The 19,357-nt window shown below is 38.2% G+C and overlaps 1 protein-coding gene across 5 annotated transcripts in view; it reads right to left on the bottom strand.

Annotated features, from left to right (window-relative positions):
- The window catches only part of gnao1.S (G protein subunit alpha o1 S homeolog), a 107,842-nt gene that overhangs the window by 31,814 nt on the left and 56,671 nt on the right, over nt 1-19,357 (bottom strand). For 2 of the 5 annotated variants that reach the window (XM_041591223.1, XM_041591224.1), the window contains exon 4: nt 8,640-8,681. In XM_041591223.1, the coding sequence (XP_041447157.1) occupies nt 8,640-8,681 (42 nt within the window). 5 annotated transcript variants of the gene reach the window in all.

Below are 19,357 nucleotides of genomic sequence, written 5' to 3' on the forward strand. Positions count from 1 at the left end.
TATTTTGTCTTCCTCTATTTTCAACTCTCCGGCTGCCCTGGCTTTACGGAGGATTTCTTCCTTCTGAGTAAAATAGTGGAAGCAGCACAGAACGTCTTTGGGTTTCCCTTGTCTGCCCGACATCACTCTATGGAATCGGTCTATCCGAACTGGCGTATCCCTCTCGAATCCTAGGAATTGTCTGAAGAGATCTTTCATCAGTTGGCGGGCCTCCGGAGGATCCACATTATCAGGAATCCCTTTGATCCGTATATTGCACCGCCGATTCCTATTTTCCATATCCTCCATCGCTCTCCTTAGCATATACACTTGCCAGTCTGATTGTCGACTCTAGCTGTTATTTGAGTCACTTTGTCTGCCAGGACCGTCTGCTCCGATTCTAGCGAAGTCAGCTTACTTGCGAGTTTAGTCGGTTCAATCTGTAGGGCAGTTACTTCTCGTTTTATATAAGTTTTGATGTCTGTAAGTAGCTGTGCTAGATCAGACTTATTAGGTAAATCGGATATTAATGTGTGAAGGGAATGTTGATCCAGAGAGGTGTTTGTAGTTGTGGAGTTCGTTGGTTGGTAACATGGCTTGGGGTTTCTTTGTCCACCATATTGGGGCCTTCAGGCCTATCTGCATCTTTGGGAAGTTTCTCAAAAAACTTTTCTATATCCTTGTTACGTTTAACCCCCAGGGGTTTAGGAGCTGAGGCTGTGGATGGGGTCTTGTGATTTTTCCCCATTTTGGTCAATAAAAGTGGACCTGTCACCCAGACACAAAAAACTGTATAATAAAAATCCTTTACAAATGAAACATGAAATCCAATTTCTATTTTTATTAATATTAATGCGTTCGTAGCTGTTGTAAGCGCATTTAAAAATTTCAGCTGTCAATCAAATATTGTCTGCCACTCCTCTATTACCGGGCATAGAGGAGGGCCAGACAATTATTTCACGGTCCATTCAGCACTTCCTAGATGTCACTGCTCTCCACATATTCCCCCATTTTCTTTACCATTTAAATTTGTAGCCAGGGCATGGGGATGGACATCAGGTCCCCCATTCTGGTGCACAAACAAGATTCTGAGATAATACAAGGATTGCCTTAATAACAGTGTGCACAAAATGGCTCCTGCCTGCTTGCTATAATTATGAATTTCCAGACTGAAGGAAACAAGATTCAAATAATTTATATAGTGTAATTAAAGTTCATTTTGCTTGACTAATGTGATAAAATAGGATTTTGAATATTTTTTTTGGGTGACGGGTCCCCTTTAATGGTAGTTATATTGGTTTATATCAAGTAGTGTACAGGAGCTCAAAGAAGGTGCGTCTGGTTCAGTGCTCCATCAGGCGGCGGAGGGGCCAGGATCGCCCCTGTATCAATGGATGACCACTCTATACAGAAGTCTGAAGCAGTATGTGGAGCTGTAAAGCTTTACTGTAAATTTAAATGCACATCTGACTTATGAATGAATTCATAAGCCTCCTCAGAAATGCCATTTAACAAGACCACATAAACCATCTTGTAAATCACTTCATGTCCAATCAAATGCCACTAAATCTAGCCTTCATTGTGTGTTGGGCAGGGGCAAACTTGGTGCCTCGGGTTGCATTAGAAATCTTCCATGAGTCAGCAGGTTGTTTGTTCCAAATGGTGTAGCACAGTCTAGACTCTAGAATGTATGGACACAGAGATTATCTCAGGGCCATAAAGAGAAATCACTAGCGAGATAACCTGCTATTCACGCACTGAAATTAAAGGCACACCCATTTTATGCGACCTGCATCACCTACAGTTAGGCCCATAAATCTTTGGACAGACAACTTTTATCTAATTTTGGTTCTGTACATTACCACAATGAATTTGAATTCTTTATTAATGCAGTGGGTTGAACAAAAAGGTTGCATAAAAATGTGAGGAACTAAAGCCTTTTTTTAAAACAATCACTTCATTTCAGGGGCTCAAAAGTAATTGGACAAATTAAAAAACTGAAAATAAAATATTCATTTATAATACTTGGTTGAAAACCCTTTGCTGGCAATGAAGAACCAAAATTAGAAAAAAAGTTGTCTCTGTCCAAAAGTTATGGGTCTAACCGTATATATTATAAATATCCAGTCACGGTGATACAGGGGTATATAGGGTAGGATAGAACATATGGATACTTTATCTATCACAGCTTGAACATCCCAGTAGATGCCTACAGTGTAATATATGTAATATAGAAGTAAGTATATAGTATCACATTGTAGAATTTTACATGAAAATATTTGGCCGCCAACACAGTTTTTCAGGCACTGACAGACCCACAGATCCTTTAACATCTTCCACGGTTATGACAGACATGCAAATGAAACATCAGTATGGATAGATAGATAGATAGATAATGTTTCTGGTCAACAATAATTAGTTTATGACTCTAATTTTAGTAGTACAGGTATAGGATCCATTATCTGGAAATGCGTTATCCAGAAAAGCTCCAAATTACGGAAAGGCCATCTCCCATAGACTCCATTTCATCCAAATAATCCAATTTTTTTTAAAATTATTTCATTTTTCTCTGTAATAATAAAACAGTGTCTTGTACTTGATTAAAATTAAGATATAATTAATCCTTATTGGAAGCAAAACCAGCCTATTGGGTTTATTTAATGTGTAAATGATTTTCAACTAGACTTAAGGTATGAAGATCCAAATCATGGAAAGATTCGTTATCCAGAAAACTCCAGATCTCCAGCACTCTGAATAACAGGTCCTATACCTGTATTTTATGATCCCATTATCCAGAAAGCTCCAATACATGCAAATTTTATTAAAATTTTTTGACTTAACAGATTAATGGCTTGTAATTGACAGTAACTAAGCTAGCATGATTTCTACTTTGACTTAAGAAGGAAAAAATCACAGAAAACTTGGAAGTGTAGCAGCTCTGGGAGAGAACAGTACAATGGTTCAGATTTGTACTGGCCAGCCATGAAGTACCAGCATCTCATAGCCAGCTTAGCTTTAATAACAAAGTCACCAATGTGGATAGTCCAAAAGTAAAGGCTTTATATTAACTTTTTCTTGAGGCTATGTGTACAAAGATGTCCCTTTTTTTTTTTTTTTTTGCAAGGGGCCCCAGGAGGTATAGGGGCCCTGTGAGGTCCTTTCAATAAATATTGGTAAAACAGGTCAATCTCTAAACATTTTGGGGGCCTGAAAAACAATTTGCTTTGGGGCCTACTTATATCTAGTTACGCCACTGCTATCATTTTGGTTAAAGGGGTGGTTGACCTTTAAGTTAACTCTTCCTATATTATAAAAGGACTAATTTTAAGCAACTAGATATTTAGTTTTTTAAGGGCTTGTTTCCTGCCTTATAGTATACATTATATAAGTTAGGCTTTATGTATGGTGAGACTGGAAGGCAGTTTGGTATTTGTGGGAAACATTGTATGTTAACATTCTCTTGGCTAGAAATCAACTATTTACTAAATGTACTATTTACTTTGCATATAAAATCCCATGAGAAATTAACAAGGTTGTTATTAATCTAATGACATCTTAGTCATGAAACTCATGATTTGTCATAAAAAGTATTGAAATATATGTCACTGAAATGAAATACAATACAAGGCATAATAATCATTTGACTTTAAACATCACTTGCAGCAGAAGAAATCCAATGAAGTACAGTGAGGGTTTCACATCTTGTTTTCATCACCATTAAAAACAAAATGGCAATTTTACACCCACCTCCACTCACTCGCTTTCAAAACAGGCCAAACATCACAAAAATTGTGCAGAATCCAGTCAGATCTGATGAGTCGAGATCGAAAACTGCACAAAAAAGGTTTAAGTGCATGCAAAATAACACTTTTCATATAGTAAATCTAACAGACGGTTCTGATTCAATCATAACAGAGAAAGGCCTATTTATAAATCCATGGAAACCTTAAATTAACTATTCGAGCTGGATTCAGGTTCTCCAAGGGGAAAGGCAGATCAATGTTAGATCCTTGCACGCACGCACGCACACACACTTTAAGCATACAAAAAATAACTCTATAAAACATATACAAATGTATGCGTAAAGTGTAAATTATAAACCTTGAAAATAGCTAATTCTAAAGTATAAATAGAGATTCATATAATGGATAATCTACCCCCTAACTGTAATTTATTAGGCTATTAGAAGTCTTTAAAAAAAAGATAACAATTAGCTAGTAATTTGTCACTCTATGAAGACATGATAAAGAACAGCCAGGCATTCCTAAGGCAGATATGCAGGTATCATATTTGCTGAAAAAAAAACCCATCCTGTAGAGTCCTGCGTGGGTCCATTTTTTGGGATCTGTACCCAACCCGTACCCGCAACCTGCAACCCGCATTCTTACCCGCTTGGAACCGCTACCCGACCCTACCCGCGAGTACCTTATCCACAACCCGGACCCGCTGACCATCACGAATCAAGTGCTGTCATTGTAAGCCAGAAGTGACATCATCGGAAGTAGCCGTGACCATACAAAAGGAGTAAATATCGCTATTGAGAAAACCCGCAGCCCGACCCGCGACCCGCAAACCCGCAGAACCGCCGACCTGCATTTTTACCCGCACCCAGAACTTCTCCCCTCAACCCGCAAGGTACCGCGGGTTTTTGCGGGTAACCCGCGGGTACCCGACCCCACTGTTCTGAGTAGTAAATGTCAATCAATCCTCTATGTGTGAACACATTTAAGGAGCCTATAAATAAGTCAATATAACATAAATGGACAATAGAGTCAGCCAATTTGTTTTTCAAACATTGTTATTCATCCTTTTTGAGCAGAAAGCACTGCTTAGAAACCTTTCATTTCCTACCCATGACTTGCATTGGGAAAACTGCATTACAGATATTGCCAATTTATATCTCCAATTACCTATGAATACCTCAATATCAGTGGTTCTCCATAAGGAGCCGGGGGGAGGGGGTAAGTGCAATAAATATAAACTAAAATAAAAAATAAAGGTATGAGATTTTTATGGGATCTACGATTCCAGACAAAAGTTTTTTTCTATCATTTGGGGTACTGTGTGCCTAAAATGTATTTTGTTGCGTTTAAACACCAAAAACTTCATAGAATTATTTCTATCAACACTTATTCAGGCTAGATATCACCTATACAGCATTAAGGTACAAGAAAGAACAACTGTTTTAAAAGAAGATCATTTTAGGAACTTCACTTCAATTTTAAAGCATTATGCATTATGAGTTAGATCCCATATTGTTACATGCCTTTCTGATAACCAATCTGGTAAAGAAAATATATGGTTTATGGATAATCCTTGTACAACATTTTATACTTGCATAAGTATGCCGTCTCTCCAAATATTGAACAAAGCTGCTTCAGTTCCTTTAGTTCAGTTCCTTTAGAAAACAGAACAGGGTGGGCAACTACTGCTGCAGAGACCAGCCATCCCCAGTTATTACTGTACCAATATATCTGTATAACACTTTGCAGTCCTGTGGCACAAAGAGAGTTAATTTATAGGTTATGAATGCCACTTTATATTGTGTCTGGCACAGGGCATTCTCTTTTGAATCTTCAATATATATGACTTCATTAATTTCCAGAGACCAATTAATTTTATGAGAAAAGCTCTGCTTTACTCTCCTTCCCACTCCAGGGTGTGCTTCATGCTGGGTCTAACCTTTCACACAAATCCCCCCTCCTTTCTTGGCACAGTGGGCATGATTTACATTTAAAATATTTATCTTACACTGATTTCTAGCTTCCTGTCCCCCATGTGCCGCCAACCTACCCCTCCTCTAAGCATTGCCTTGCCATCTGTCTGCCAATCTCTAGAAACATGGGAGCGATGGAGCTCTAGGGATCAATTAAATAAAGACAATAGAATTGGCTGAGATACCCACCAGGGAAGCAAATAACATACAAGAACAACATTGTAGTTGTTTGTAAGAGGAAATGCATTTTAGGCATATAGAAATGTTGTGTATCCTTTTATATCAAATACCTGTCAGATCCATTTTGTATAAGAAGCCAACATTAAACTGATACTCGTGATTTTGTATTGCTGCAGAGTAATTTGAATTATGTAGTGAAGGGCAAACTAGTCACCAATGAGAATAAATGGAAGTCAAGAGTTTAACCAATGTCATCCTAAAATACATGTACCGGGTGGTAAAGCAGGATGCTACAAGAATGGGTGGAAGCAGGAAGGCTGAGTAGAATTAGTGAGGAAATCATGGAGGCTGGGATGGAAAACAGATTCAAACAGCTGAAAACTGGAGGCAAGGCAGTTAAAGGGGTGGTTCAACTTTAAGTTAACGTTTAGTATGTAGAATGGCTAATTCTAAGCAACTTTTCAATTGGTCTTTATTATTTATTTTTTATAGGTTTTGAATTATTTGCCTTCTTTTTCCGAGTCTTAAGGCAATAAATGCATTGTAATTGCTACTTTTTATTACTCATCTTTCTATTCAGGCCTCTCCTATTCATATTCCTGACTCTTATTCAAATTGGTGCATGGTTGCTAAGGTGATTAGGACCCTAGCAACCAGATGGCTGAAATTGCAAACTGGAGAGCTGCTGAATAAAAAGCTAAATGACTCAAAAACCACAAATAATAAAAGCTGAAAACCAATCACAAATTGTCTCAATCACTCTCTACATCATACTAAACATTAACTCAAAGGTGAACAACCCCTTTAAGACATACTACAAGAAACAATGGAAAACAGCAGGATGAATAGCCAGAGGATATAAAGAGAAGCAAACAGGGCCCTGTAAATCAAAAAGTATTGTTGAAGGAGGACAGTTGGAATCTAAGATACTGAAGTAAATGGAGCAAGAACTGTTACAGAGAAGAAAGCATGGAGGAAGGGAGGCAGTAAATGACATTAGTGAGGCAGGACAGTCACAAACAGAAAAGGATGGAAGCAGCATTCCCTAATATAGAGGAAGATGGAGGATGTATGAATGACATGTAGAAGAATCTCAGCAGTGATAAAATGTAAAAGATGGTGGCAGAACAGTGACAAACACTGGGAGAAATGGAAGTTCCAATCACGACAAAGGCAGAAAAATTGGTGGGTCTGAAACAGCGCATATCCCATTCTAATGTTTATCACCCATTATATTAATTTTATAGAATAGGACCAAGAACCAAACACGCTACAGCCACAAGGGTGGAGCCATTAAGAGAAAAGGCTTCTGGGCAGGGGCAGGAAGTGGATGGATAAAAAAAAAAATACAGATAATAAGGGGGAACAGGAAAGGAATAAGATGTCAAACACAGTAAGGCGCCCAGTGAAGACAGTAATTGATGAAGGCTTTGTAACACACATAAGAAAGGGCGTAGACATAACTGAACTGATTAATTATTCTTATGGTTAAGTTATAGTGCAAACAGCTCAGTGCAATTCAGTTTAATAAACCACATTCTGCTCAAGGAGCTTCCAGGAACATAAGGCCACCATTACGGTTGATGATGCTGCACTGTAGAAAAGACTCTGTATGAACATAAAAGGGGACATTTAGCAAATCTACAGTATCTTCCCTGTCTCTCGGTACAAAAATGAAGAATCAAAACAACTGCACTTAAGAATGTAGCAAGCACTTCTCTCAAAGCGTACCACATACAGCACAAGCACCACAAGGCCCTGAAAACAGGCCTCTCTGTCCTTGTCACCAGAAAGCACTTGGGTGCTAGCTCACGAGAAGCTCAATTAATGAGCTTTGTTACCTTGGCAACATTTCATCTCCCTGCCATATGAGCCCAGTAGTAGATTGTGTGAAAAATGAATAGGATGGGGGGGGGGAGAGAACAAGGAACAAGAGAAATATGCAACCCGGCAAACGAACGCAGCGATAAAAACGTTGCTAATGACGATGCGTGTATTGTGTTTTCAATGAAATATTAGAATATATTGTTTATAACTATATTTGCACTTTGAACTATTTAAATAGTGTGTGATAGAGCTTGAATTTGTACTGGTGCCTTTCATTATACCACTCTGCTGGCGTGTCAGTCATCCTGAATCGACAGTTCGGATACCAATGAACTGAATGGAAATGTGGAAAGAGAATAGGTTGTAGTTCTCATTTTAAGAGGAAGGGCACACTGATGGGAGTTATCTTTTATGAGAAGGAGAACTGAAGCAGATTCATTAATTGCAGTGTACAATATCCTAATCTAGAATATTGGATAAATCCACTTTACCGGCACTATACATCTCTTGGACCCTCTTAGCAAAGAAGCTAATAATCACAGAAACTGGCATCCATCTTGCATGCGGCTCTTCAAGCAGAAAGCAATTTGCCATTAGAAGTCTGCACTTTTTTTCTCAGGCTTAGGATCTGTATGTCTCTGCAGTTCACAGCATGCTCACTCACCAAGCATGAAATAAAATAACTCATGCACCTGATCTCTGCATGTTATGCTTTAATCAAAACAAACATTCAGTATATATATTGCATATATGTTGCATTACAAAGGATGCCTAAAAGAAGCAGGACTACATAACATTGAACTAAGAAGCAAATACTGTGTGGAATTAGCAAAGGAAAGTAAGAGGAAGCACCAAGGACTTGGAAACTAAGATCTGGAACTAGTGACTGCCCTGCGGGGCAATACCAGGTTACAAACTTCAGCTAACACCACCTTACCACATACAGAACTTCCCCTTTACTGTATTTTCGAGCGCAGTGCTAGAGAGAGAAAATTGGACACAAATGAGCTGGTTCTTCAGGCATAGAGTATGCAAAGCAAGTAACTACTATTTTATCATGTCAGAACTCAGGGGGCATGCTCATTAGGGCTGACGTGGCTGTTAAGCTACGCCAGCAAGTAATATCTCAAACTGAAACAATATAGGTAACAAGGCATACTGTAGGAAATCTTATCTTACGTTTTATGACCCGAACACGGACCCTCGTACTATTTTTGGAAGCTCATCATAATACCCCAGAAAACAGTGACATTACTTCCTTCTACAGAAACAACAGTAATTACTGGATGTAAAGCAATTTTATCCCTTACTTTGGGTCCCCTGAAAAACACTGAAGGGGTAGTTTACCTCGAAATTAACTGTCAGTTAATTCTATGGTAACCCTACCCCTTCAGTTTTCCAAGAATGAGGAGAGCACTCATAAATAGCAATTTATGCTGGGATTTGTTTATTCAGGCTACTACACTACCCCTTCAGTGTTTTTACTATTACTAAGATGTAGAGTAATGTGTTTTGTTTGTTTTTGTGATTTTTGATGATAATCAAATACTTACATTTCAATACTAGATTATTATTGAAAAGTTGGTTAGAATAAGTCCATCTATAAATCTATAACATAACAAAAGTTAATATAAAGGTGAATATGTCCTTTAAGGAACACTACCATTTTTACCACTACCCCTTTAAGCAATGACTGCTTTGCATTTGTGAGAGCCATTTTCTGCCAGCCGTTTGCCTTATGCTCTCTGCATTTCCCTTATGGCTTTTATTTAATACTTTAATATTATATGTAGTCAGTTTTTTCAGAAATATTTAGTGCTGACAGTGCATCTGATGTCCCTCTGTGACTACATTACTAAGGCAGTCATTGACTCTCCCATTTCGATGTGTGGTACATAAATAAATCCAGAATGAACACCTTCATGCCAGAGATCTACGAAGGAAGTCTTTGGTATAAAGAGGTTGGCCACAAAAATGATGAAACATTTTAATTACTAAAAGCCAATGTAATTCTAAGCAACTTTCCAAACAATGTTAATTAAAAATGACACAGATTATAAAGTTATAAAGTAACAAATATAACTCACACAAGTGAGTAGACAGTGGTGAACAGTACAAATATAAAGCACAAATAAACAAAGAAAGAAAAAAAAAGCACCTGTACCCCCAAAAATTTCTCATTTCAACAGAGCATATTTAATAATATTTGCACCCTATCTGTGCGGTTATAGATACGGATTGTCAGGAAACAAGAGTTATGATATTATTCCAGGGAAAAGAACCCAAGAAAGGGTAAAATAAATTAATTCATATCCCTGCAATGAAAAAGGTATTCAGATATAAGAGAGGCTGTGTATGACAGTTGAAAAAGAAGTGAAGGAAGCAGTAAACAGAATAAATGATATGACTTGCACCACCAATGATAATAATGTGCCTGGCCCTCATTTAGTTTATGTACACACAGTCAGTCTTCTTCTGTTTCATGGACTCCCTTTTGCACAGAATAGATTAGACAAAGGCAATATGGAATATCAGTGTCCGGGAGGAAGGAGGAAGAAGGGAATGGAAGACAGAGGGTTGGCTGTTCTCCACAGTCAGTCTTCTTCTGTTTCATGGACTCCCTTTTGCACAGAACAAATTAGATAAAGGTAATATGGAATATCAGTGTCTGGGTGGAAGGAGGAAGAAGGGAATGGAAGGCAGAGGGTTGGCTGTTCTCCACTGGTGTATCTATGCCAGTGAAGAAAATTACCTGTGTGCCATAAGCCTAAGGCTAACATGGAGTAGATACAGTTTTCCCTGCTTTGTCCTAAAAATAAAAAAAAACAGCTAGCAATCTCACAATAGAAAGATTGCAGGTAACCATAGGATGGGTGGAAATATGGTACTACCACTTGTATATTTATTTGTTATACCAAGTTATAGATTCCAGTATAGTTCAGTTTTCAGCTTGCATAAAAGTGACCAAATCCCTGTGGTTCTCTGGACTAGAAATCTAAAAGTGAGGAGGAAGGTTTAACAGCCCCTACCATACTAGTTACAGTATCTATGTATAACATGCACTCTGCTGCAAACAGAAACACTCCATATACTGGGTGTCAGAAGCAAGGAACAGATGCAAGGTTTTCAGATTAATCACTATACTATCCTCTTGTAATTCATTTTTGCTATTTTACTCTGGTGATTAACCTTCCTACGCTGCCCCTGAGGTCAGCTGCTGCTTAATTGAATCTCTAGTCCCAAGGGAGATAGAAGGGGGAAAGCCCAACATGTGGTCAGAAAATCAAAGCATTAGTAGATTTTGTATATGGAGATGGGCTTGTTGATTTAACCCTTCACAGAAGAACATTGGATGCTCCTGCTGCAATAGCAAAGTTCAAAAGTTTTGACTTGGTTACAGATGTGCAAGAAGAAAAACAACAGAAGTAACAGAAGTACAAATGAAAATACTTTCTGCCAGCTCAGTCATTTGAATACAGATCTCTATGAAGCCTGTGTGTATTCTAGAGAGTCTCAGCCAGTGGTCCTTGGCCTGCCGCCAGTACCTGGCAACATCAGCAGGTTCTTCTGGGTGCCCCATGTTTGAATACAAAGAAATAACAGACAACCAAAATAATGTTCTCAGTCATCTCACAAAAGGCAGATTGATCCTGTTGGGGTTAAGGTTGTGGGAAATGCCACTTTGGAGCAGGGGTAGGCAGTATATAGCAGTGTGACTCTTCAGCAGCAAATCATCAGAGCCTCTCCATTAAGCTAAATTAGTAGTTGGGGGTGCAGGGAACTGTAGATTAACAAAAGAGTGCTGGGGTTTTTTTCTCTTTATAATGATGGGTCTTTGTTCATACTTGAGTCTGTAACTACAAATATGAATTGGCCAGGAAGGCTGAAGTCAAGTTATAGTTGCTTTGAATCCTAACACAGACTGGTCCTACAAACAGGTTTATGTTTTGATGCCAAAATCCACTCTGTGTGTCTGCATCTGGGCTGATGCAATGGCTTTGGAGTAATTGCATGATTATGTGTGAGCAATTGCATGTTTGTAATTGTGTGTGCGTGTATGTATGTGAAAAGGATTGAAATATCTGTTTGCTGCCATAAAAACCATATTACTTTTATTTAGCCTACAGCATGGATAGGCAAAAAACGGCAGTCCACCCCCCCCCCCATATTTACGTTGAGGGACTACAGCTACAAGTTGTCAGGAGATGCAAGGAATTTTAGATCCACATGTAAAAGGCTACAGATGGCACCATTTTTTTTTAACTCAAAACAAACAAACAAACAAACAAACAAAAATAAGGCCCTGGAGCATGATTCTCAATTCTCCCATTGAATTTAACCAGAAGGGAGGACCTTAGCAGAATCAATATGCATACATATGATAAATCTAAACTCATCTTTTCAAACAAGAACATGTTTATTCTTAATTAACACCGGAGGCAGTTTTGGGCAAAGGAGGTTTCTCACATACACAAGGAGCGAGAAGCCTGTTAAAATCCTCTTATAGATTCACTTGAAGTCAGCTGCCATAAGAAATGAATCAGCCAATCCCAAGATAATGAGTGTGCAGTCACATCCCACCCACTGAACTACTGAAAAATCACCAGAATCAGCTGGACCTTTGGGAATGAATGGCAGGGAAGACATTTTAAATAAGCAGCTAGTTTTCCACCAGCCACAGGAACAGTCATCTCACGAGACAAGAAAATGTCAGATGAATCTTGCTGCTCATCACACGGCATATAGCAGGGATGTGAAATGTGTGGCTTTCCAGCTGTGATGCACTACAACTCCCAGCAGCATCAAACAGCCTATAATTAGCAGTCCCATATTTTATTATATATGTGTATGTGTATTTACCTTCAGCTTATCAGGTAATGCAGATTTTATCTGTTTTGATATTTCCTTTTCATAAACCTACAAAGTGCAAGGCAAAAAAATTTTTCTAAGAGGCACAGCACATGATGCATTATGCATGTTGCTTTTTATTTCAATCAGTTGGGTAGTTGTCCCAAATCATAAAAACTGCTCTTTGTGTAGAACTGCTCCTCAAACCAAAAAGTGCTGATTGAGTGTGCTTTGTACAAAGACATTCAAGGAACAGTGCTGTGCATAACCACTATGGGGTGCAATGACACCAGAATATATGGAACAAGTCTCTTGCCTGCACACATAGGAGAGAGCTATTTGTATGCACACTGTAACCTCTGTTTATATCAATAGAACTGAGATATAAACACTTCTTATAAACAGAGTATAGTATCTATTTTAAAGTGTTGAAATGAAGGTGGAATTTAAGGAAACCCATATTCAAGCTGATAATAATGGGCTGTCAATATTTTTTGTTCCAATGGTCCATTAAATGCCTGGTTTAGCTTCCTGTAGGAACCGTTTTTGTCATGAATAAACATCCACATGCTGGCTGACAGGCGAGAAGGCCAATATGATAAAGACATGCTGCATTTTTCCATTTCTGTGTATACAGCCAAAAGAAAAGTCAAACAAAACCTTGTAGAGAAGTGAACTTAAATGGGAAAACACAGAAAGATAGTAAAAACAAAAGATATGAAATAATATGAGTCCAGGAAATTAATCAGAAAACAATAACGTATAATGTATTAATGTACCCCCCCTGTTGTAACATATGAAGATATTAGAAGTCACCTTGAAGTTCCATGAACTGTATATGGTCATGGAGCTCCCCTGTGACATATGATATTCATATATTTTAAACTATGGGGTATATTACTTACATTATAGAGCAATGGTGCAAAAGCAGATTCCAAGCTGTTGACCACCTGTGTGATTTTCAGCTCACCTGGATATTTTGCTGGCCTGGGTACATGGAAAACGCACGAGTGTGCAATTTTGTGCTGCAATCTGCAAGCTGCTGAATAAATCAACAAGTTTGGCATAAGCCTAATCAAATTTTTACCTTCATTAAGCCTCATGCAGCTGGCTGAACAAAGCTGATCACTGATTGGTAGCTATAGGTTACAGCCCAACCATATATTTGGCCAGTGTTAGTACCTGAGCTTACTGTAACTATGGTATTACAGCCACATGTGATTTCAGACAATATAATATTAATATTGCATTGTTTCCAGGCTAGTCTGAATATAGGAAACCTGGAATTCAGCTGCCTTAACGTCAAGTAATGAAAAAGAGCTTTATTGTTGTTACACGGCAGGAGGCAGTAGTACAACTTTCACATTTGCTTCAGGCAACAAGTGGAATTGGCAGTGACTTGAATGCATTCTCCAGCTTATTATGGCTGGCACAGAGCCCTTGAACACATGCGCATTTGACCAACCACTGTGAAAAGGATGTGAAGGCCAAAATCAAATGTTTTATCCGCTTGCAAACAAGACAGAATTAACTTTGATCTTCTCACCAGAACTAAAGTATACTGTCCTATTCCACTGGCATTGGTTAATTATACCAGTAAAGGGGGAACAGTTACATGTTGTAAGTGGGGAAATCACCCTACTCAAGCAAGCTGAGCGGGTAAATGTTCTACTAAATAAGTAATTCTGTGTCAGCACACAACTCCTCCACTTATTTCAGGTGCACGTTCAGAGGTGGCCACCACACACCATAGATACTTCAATATAGAACACGAACAGCACCTTCTTGATATAATAAAAAGGCCTTTATTCAAACATGGCACAGACCAATCGTAGCAACGTTTCGAGCCGTCTCTGGCTCTTTATCAAGATAAAGATAAAGAGCCAGAGACGGCTCGAAACGTTGCTACGATTGGTCTGTGCCATGTTTGAATAAAGGCCTTTTTATTATATCAAGAAGGTGCTGGTCGTGTTCTATATTGAAATGTTCTACTAAAGGCAAATCTTGTTAAACCTCATTAAATCTCTGCATCTGGAAGCTCAAAGGTTTAGAAAGGGAGGCCTCTGTTCAGAAATGCTAACAAATGCAGGGTTTGTTTTAATCTGTGTAAAAGAATTTTAAGTATAAAAGAGGAAGCTTTGAAATGAGCTACTGACTGTTTGGGGATTCTTAGAACTGGCTCATATTTGTATATGAGAATATATACCTATTATTGGTTCAAATTTATCAAGTGGACTTAACTCTAGCCTATAAGGGATTCTTAAACTGAACCAGGCCTGTTGTACCAGACACATTAATAAGCTGAAATCAGCGCCACCCATGAACACAATAGGAGTTATTTACAATGGGCAAAAAATGGACGTACCCTGCCATGTTATCGCACTTTGTGCCCTGCCCAAAATGGAGTGCAGACATCCACACTTTCTCCACAAATACAGTCCTGCCTGAATCATGTAGGAATCATTTCCCTCACTTTATACCTGTGTCCTAACTTGCATGACATTCAGTGGCTTCAAGTGATACTGACACTAAAAAATTTGTTTTGGGAATATTAATCAACATTAAAAGTTGCCTATAGGTCACGTTGATCGTTTTTCACTGATAGTTCTGCTTTTGTAAGTAATTGTTATTTAAAGTTCCTAAACCGGTCTGTTTTTCCAACCTGACTGTCCCTTCTTAACCTGTCAGTTAGAGTTTCTAATGCTAACGGACTACTGCTGCACAAATATAGCAGCCCCCTCATAGAGGAACAGGGTAGTAAGAAACGTAGTGTATAAGCATCAGGAATACTTTTTTGGACAGCATTCAAAGACAATGTTATGATAGATAATAAAAAAGGTTTTTTGATGTCAGTATCTCTTTAAAGGGGTTGCTCACCTATAAATTAACTTTTAGTATGATGTAGAGAATGATATTGTGAGATCATTTGCAATTTATCATTTTTGTATTTATTATTTATGATTTTTAAGTTATTTAGCACTCTCCAGTTTGCAATTTCAGCAATCTTGATGCTAGGGTCCAAATTACCCTCGCAGCCATACAAGCAATTGCAATAAATTTGTAGTCTTCCACTGCATTTGAAAGCTAGAAAGAGTCAGAAGAAGACAAATAATTGAAAACCTATAAAAAATTTAAGGCCATCTGAAACATTGCTTAGAATTAGCTATTCTATAACATACTAAAAGTTAACTTCAAGTAAACCTGTCACCCAGTCATAAAAACCTGTATAATTAAAGTCCTTTTCAAATTAAACATGAAATCAAAATTCTTTTTTTTATTTAAACATCCATACCTGTTGTAAACGCATTTAAAAATCTCCGCTGTCAATCATACATTTCCTGCCCCTCCTGTATGCCTTAGGCATAGAGGCGGGGCAGGAAATTACTTTCCATTCAGCACTTCCTAGATGTCAGTGCACTCCCTACATTCCCCCCTCCCTTCTTAGTATCGAATTATGTAGCCAGTGCATGGGGATTGCCATCAGGTCTCCGATTCTGGTACAGAAATAAGATTTTGAGATGATGCAAGGCTTGCATTAATAACAGTGTTCACAAAATCTCAGCTGCCTGCTTGCTATAATTATGAATTCCCAGGCTGAAGGAAACAAGATTTAAATAAATGGTATAGTATAAATAAAGATTATTTTGCTTGACTAACATGATAAAATAAGATTTGGAATTATTTCTTAAGGTGACAGGTACCCTTTAAAGTGGTTGTTCACCTTCCAAACACTTTTTTCAGCTCAGTTGTTTTCAGATTATTCACCAGAAACAAAGACTTTTTTTCAATTGCTTTCCAAATTTTATTTTTTACAGTTTTCCCAAAATTTTACTTTAACGTTCGTGTCTCTAGTGTTTCAGTTTGGCTGCTCAGTGATCCAGGCGCATTCTAAAATATTACAATTGCAACATTTAGTTGATATAATTAGTGGATACATTTCTCAGCAGTACCTGTGAAATATTAGCAACTATTGTATCAATTCTAACAGCTGCCTTGAAATGCTGCTGGAAATTGGATACACATACACAGAAAGGATATACTTCTTGAAAATTGTGCACTGGTTAGAACTTGGTTCACCAGTGCTGTAAAGGCAGTAGTTAAACCACTTGCCTACCCTATTGCAAACTCATATTTTAAGGTTACTTAAAGGGATACTGTTATGGGAAAAAAAAAATTTCCAAAATAGTTAATAGTGGTGCTCCAGCAGAATTCTGCACTGAAATCCATTTCTCAAAAGAGCAAACAGATTTTTTTATATTCAATTTTGAAATCTGACATGGGGCTAGGCATTTTGTCAATTTCCCAGCTGCCCCAAGTCATGTGACTTGTGCTCTGATAAACTTCAATCACTCTTTACTGCTGTACTGCAAGTTGGAGTGATATCACCCCCCTCCCTTCCCCCCCCCAGCAGCCAAACAAAAGAACAATGGGAAGGTAACCAGATAACAGCTCCCTAACACAAGATAACAGCTGTCTGGTAGATCTAAGAACAACACTCAATAGTAAAAACCCGTGTCTCACTGAGACACATTCAGTTACATTGAGAAGGAAAAACAGCAGCCTGCCAGAAAGCATTTCTCTCCTGAAGAGCAGGCACAAGTCACATGACATGGGACAGCTGGGTAATTGACAAAATGTCTAGCCCCATGTCAGATTTCAAAATTGAATATAAAAAATCTGTTTGCTCTTTTGAGAAATTGATTTCAGTGCAGAATTCTGCTGGAGCAGCACTATTAACTGATTCATTTTGAAAAAAAAATTTTTTCCCATGACAGTATCCCTTTAAAGCAAATCCAACCAATTTCATAAATATAAATACGAGGATTCTAAACAGTGGGTAGACACTTTACATACACTGCTATTACAAAAGAAGTAACTGTTCGACGTGTGAATGTCAGATGTGATTTGACCTAATGGGTTTTGACTGGTGCTTAATTCGCAGATGGCTGAGAATGATCCAGTGAGCATTTTCAGGCCAGGTTCAAGGTTATGGGTGAGGTCAGGAAACAGCAAGACCTAAGAATACCTAGTCAATTTAAGTTTAGCACTGATTTGGTTAAAAAATGCTAGACTAGCAGTAGCCCATATGTACAATAAGCACCCCCTGCAGGATTAAACCAGCGCACAGCAAATCCTTGTAATGTTAATTTTAAAAGTTGCCTCAGCTATCTGTATCTAATCCTGAAATGGGCAATAAGAGGAAATTCCTTTTATTTGGACAAAAACCTGGGGCTCTATAGTTCTCATCTGGTAGATGCCAGAGCCTTTGGAGGACTGAATCTTTATACAGCTGGGACTGGACTGATGAAATGCTTGCTGATACCGAGTAAGCCATTGGGAGATTCCTGACAGCATAGGAAAGAAGCATTACAGAAGATGGAAATAAATGGTAGGACAGCTGGAAAGAGAATGGACTAAGAGTAGGAGATGCAGAAGCAAAACCGCCACTGAAGCAAGATAATGAAGTGCTGACATTAGCGCAGTCTCCCTTTGGTTCTAAAAGAAATTACATTTTCCCCAATAAAAAGGTTTGTGGCTCTGACTCGCATCTTTCCTTTTAAAGATATAGCAAAACATGCATTTAAAGCTGTACCTTTCAAAAGCTTCCAGTTTGAGGAAATGTATTCATCTTGGTGGATATAGACTTACGATTTTACTGGGACAATATGAAACATTTGTGAATACAGATGAGTAAGAATCACATTTTTTCATAGACTTTTACAATGCCCTATTTAGCAAGGTATTTTCTTCTATTTGTTTCTTACATGTCCATGAGGTTTCTCTGTGGCTTATTTGCATTCTTCTCCATATCTAGCAAAAGCTGAATATATGATAGAGAAAGGACAACTCTTTCTCTGCCAACCACATCAGTAAAGGTGGCCATTCACAATAAGATCCGCTCGTTCAGCAAGTCCTCGAACTGGTTAATCCAAACGTTTAGCCTTAGTGACAAGGGTTTATATTTTTATATATTTACATACCATTATGTCAATGGAGCAATATGTATTGCAAGGTGCATAGGTCATACTGTGCAGCCATGTATAGGCCCATTTGCTTACAGTACAATTAGCTGTAGCCTGTAAATACCTTTTCCCAAACACCTTTTCCCAAATTCTTCTTCTCTACTACGCAGAACATCTTGCATCATCATCTGTATATACCTATATTATTTTTTTGTAGTAAAGATATTGTGTCAAAGTGTCAGTGACACTGCACATGCTCAGTATGGTCTGTGCAAACTAAGCTTAAAGGGAAACTAAAGTTTAAATAGAATACTGCTAGAAATGCTGTATGTTGTATACTAAACATAAAAATGAACTTGATTGCTGCTTTCAAAGTTGCCCACTGGGGGTCAACATCTTGTACCTTTGTTATACATCTTTGCAAGACCAAGACCATGTACATGCTCAAGGTGGTCTGGGCTGCTTAGGGATCATCATAAATTATTAAAACAGCACAAGTTAAATAACATCTGGCAGAAACCGATACAGCAAGACCGATTCATATTCAGAATATGCTGCACTGGGTCTTGTGTTGTCATGTAATCTAATGTGGGTTTTATAGTTTTTGTATTGTTTAATACAAACTTTCTCCAACTCTCCACAACCAGTGGCTGCAGCAAAATAATCCTCCAAATAGAATCCTGTTTAAATCTGATCTTTGTCCCTGCAGCTGGAGTCAATAAACTGGGTACGTTATGGCGAAAAGGCCTTAACAGAGAATATACACCTATGTCCTTTATTTGACGTATAATACCCTGTAGTCCTACGGAGGTCAGATAACACCCTCTTTGTTTTTATTGTTCTG

Source organism: Xenopus laevis, chromosome 4S (assembly GCF_017654675.1).
Source record: "Xenopus laevis strain J_2021 chromosome 4S, Xenopus_laevis_v10.1, whole genome shotgun sequence".
Taxonomy (NCBI): domain Eukaryota; kingdom Metazoa; phylum Chordata; class Amphibia; order Anura; family Pipidae; genus Xenopus; species Xenopus laevis.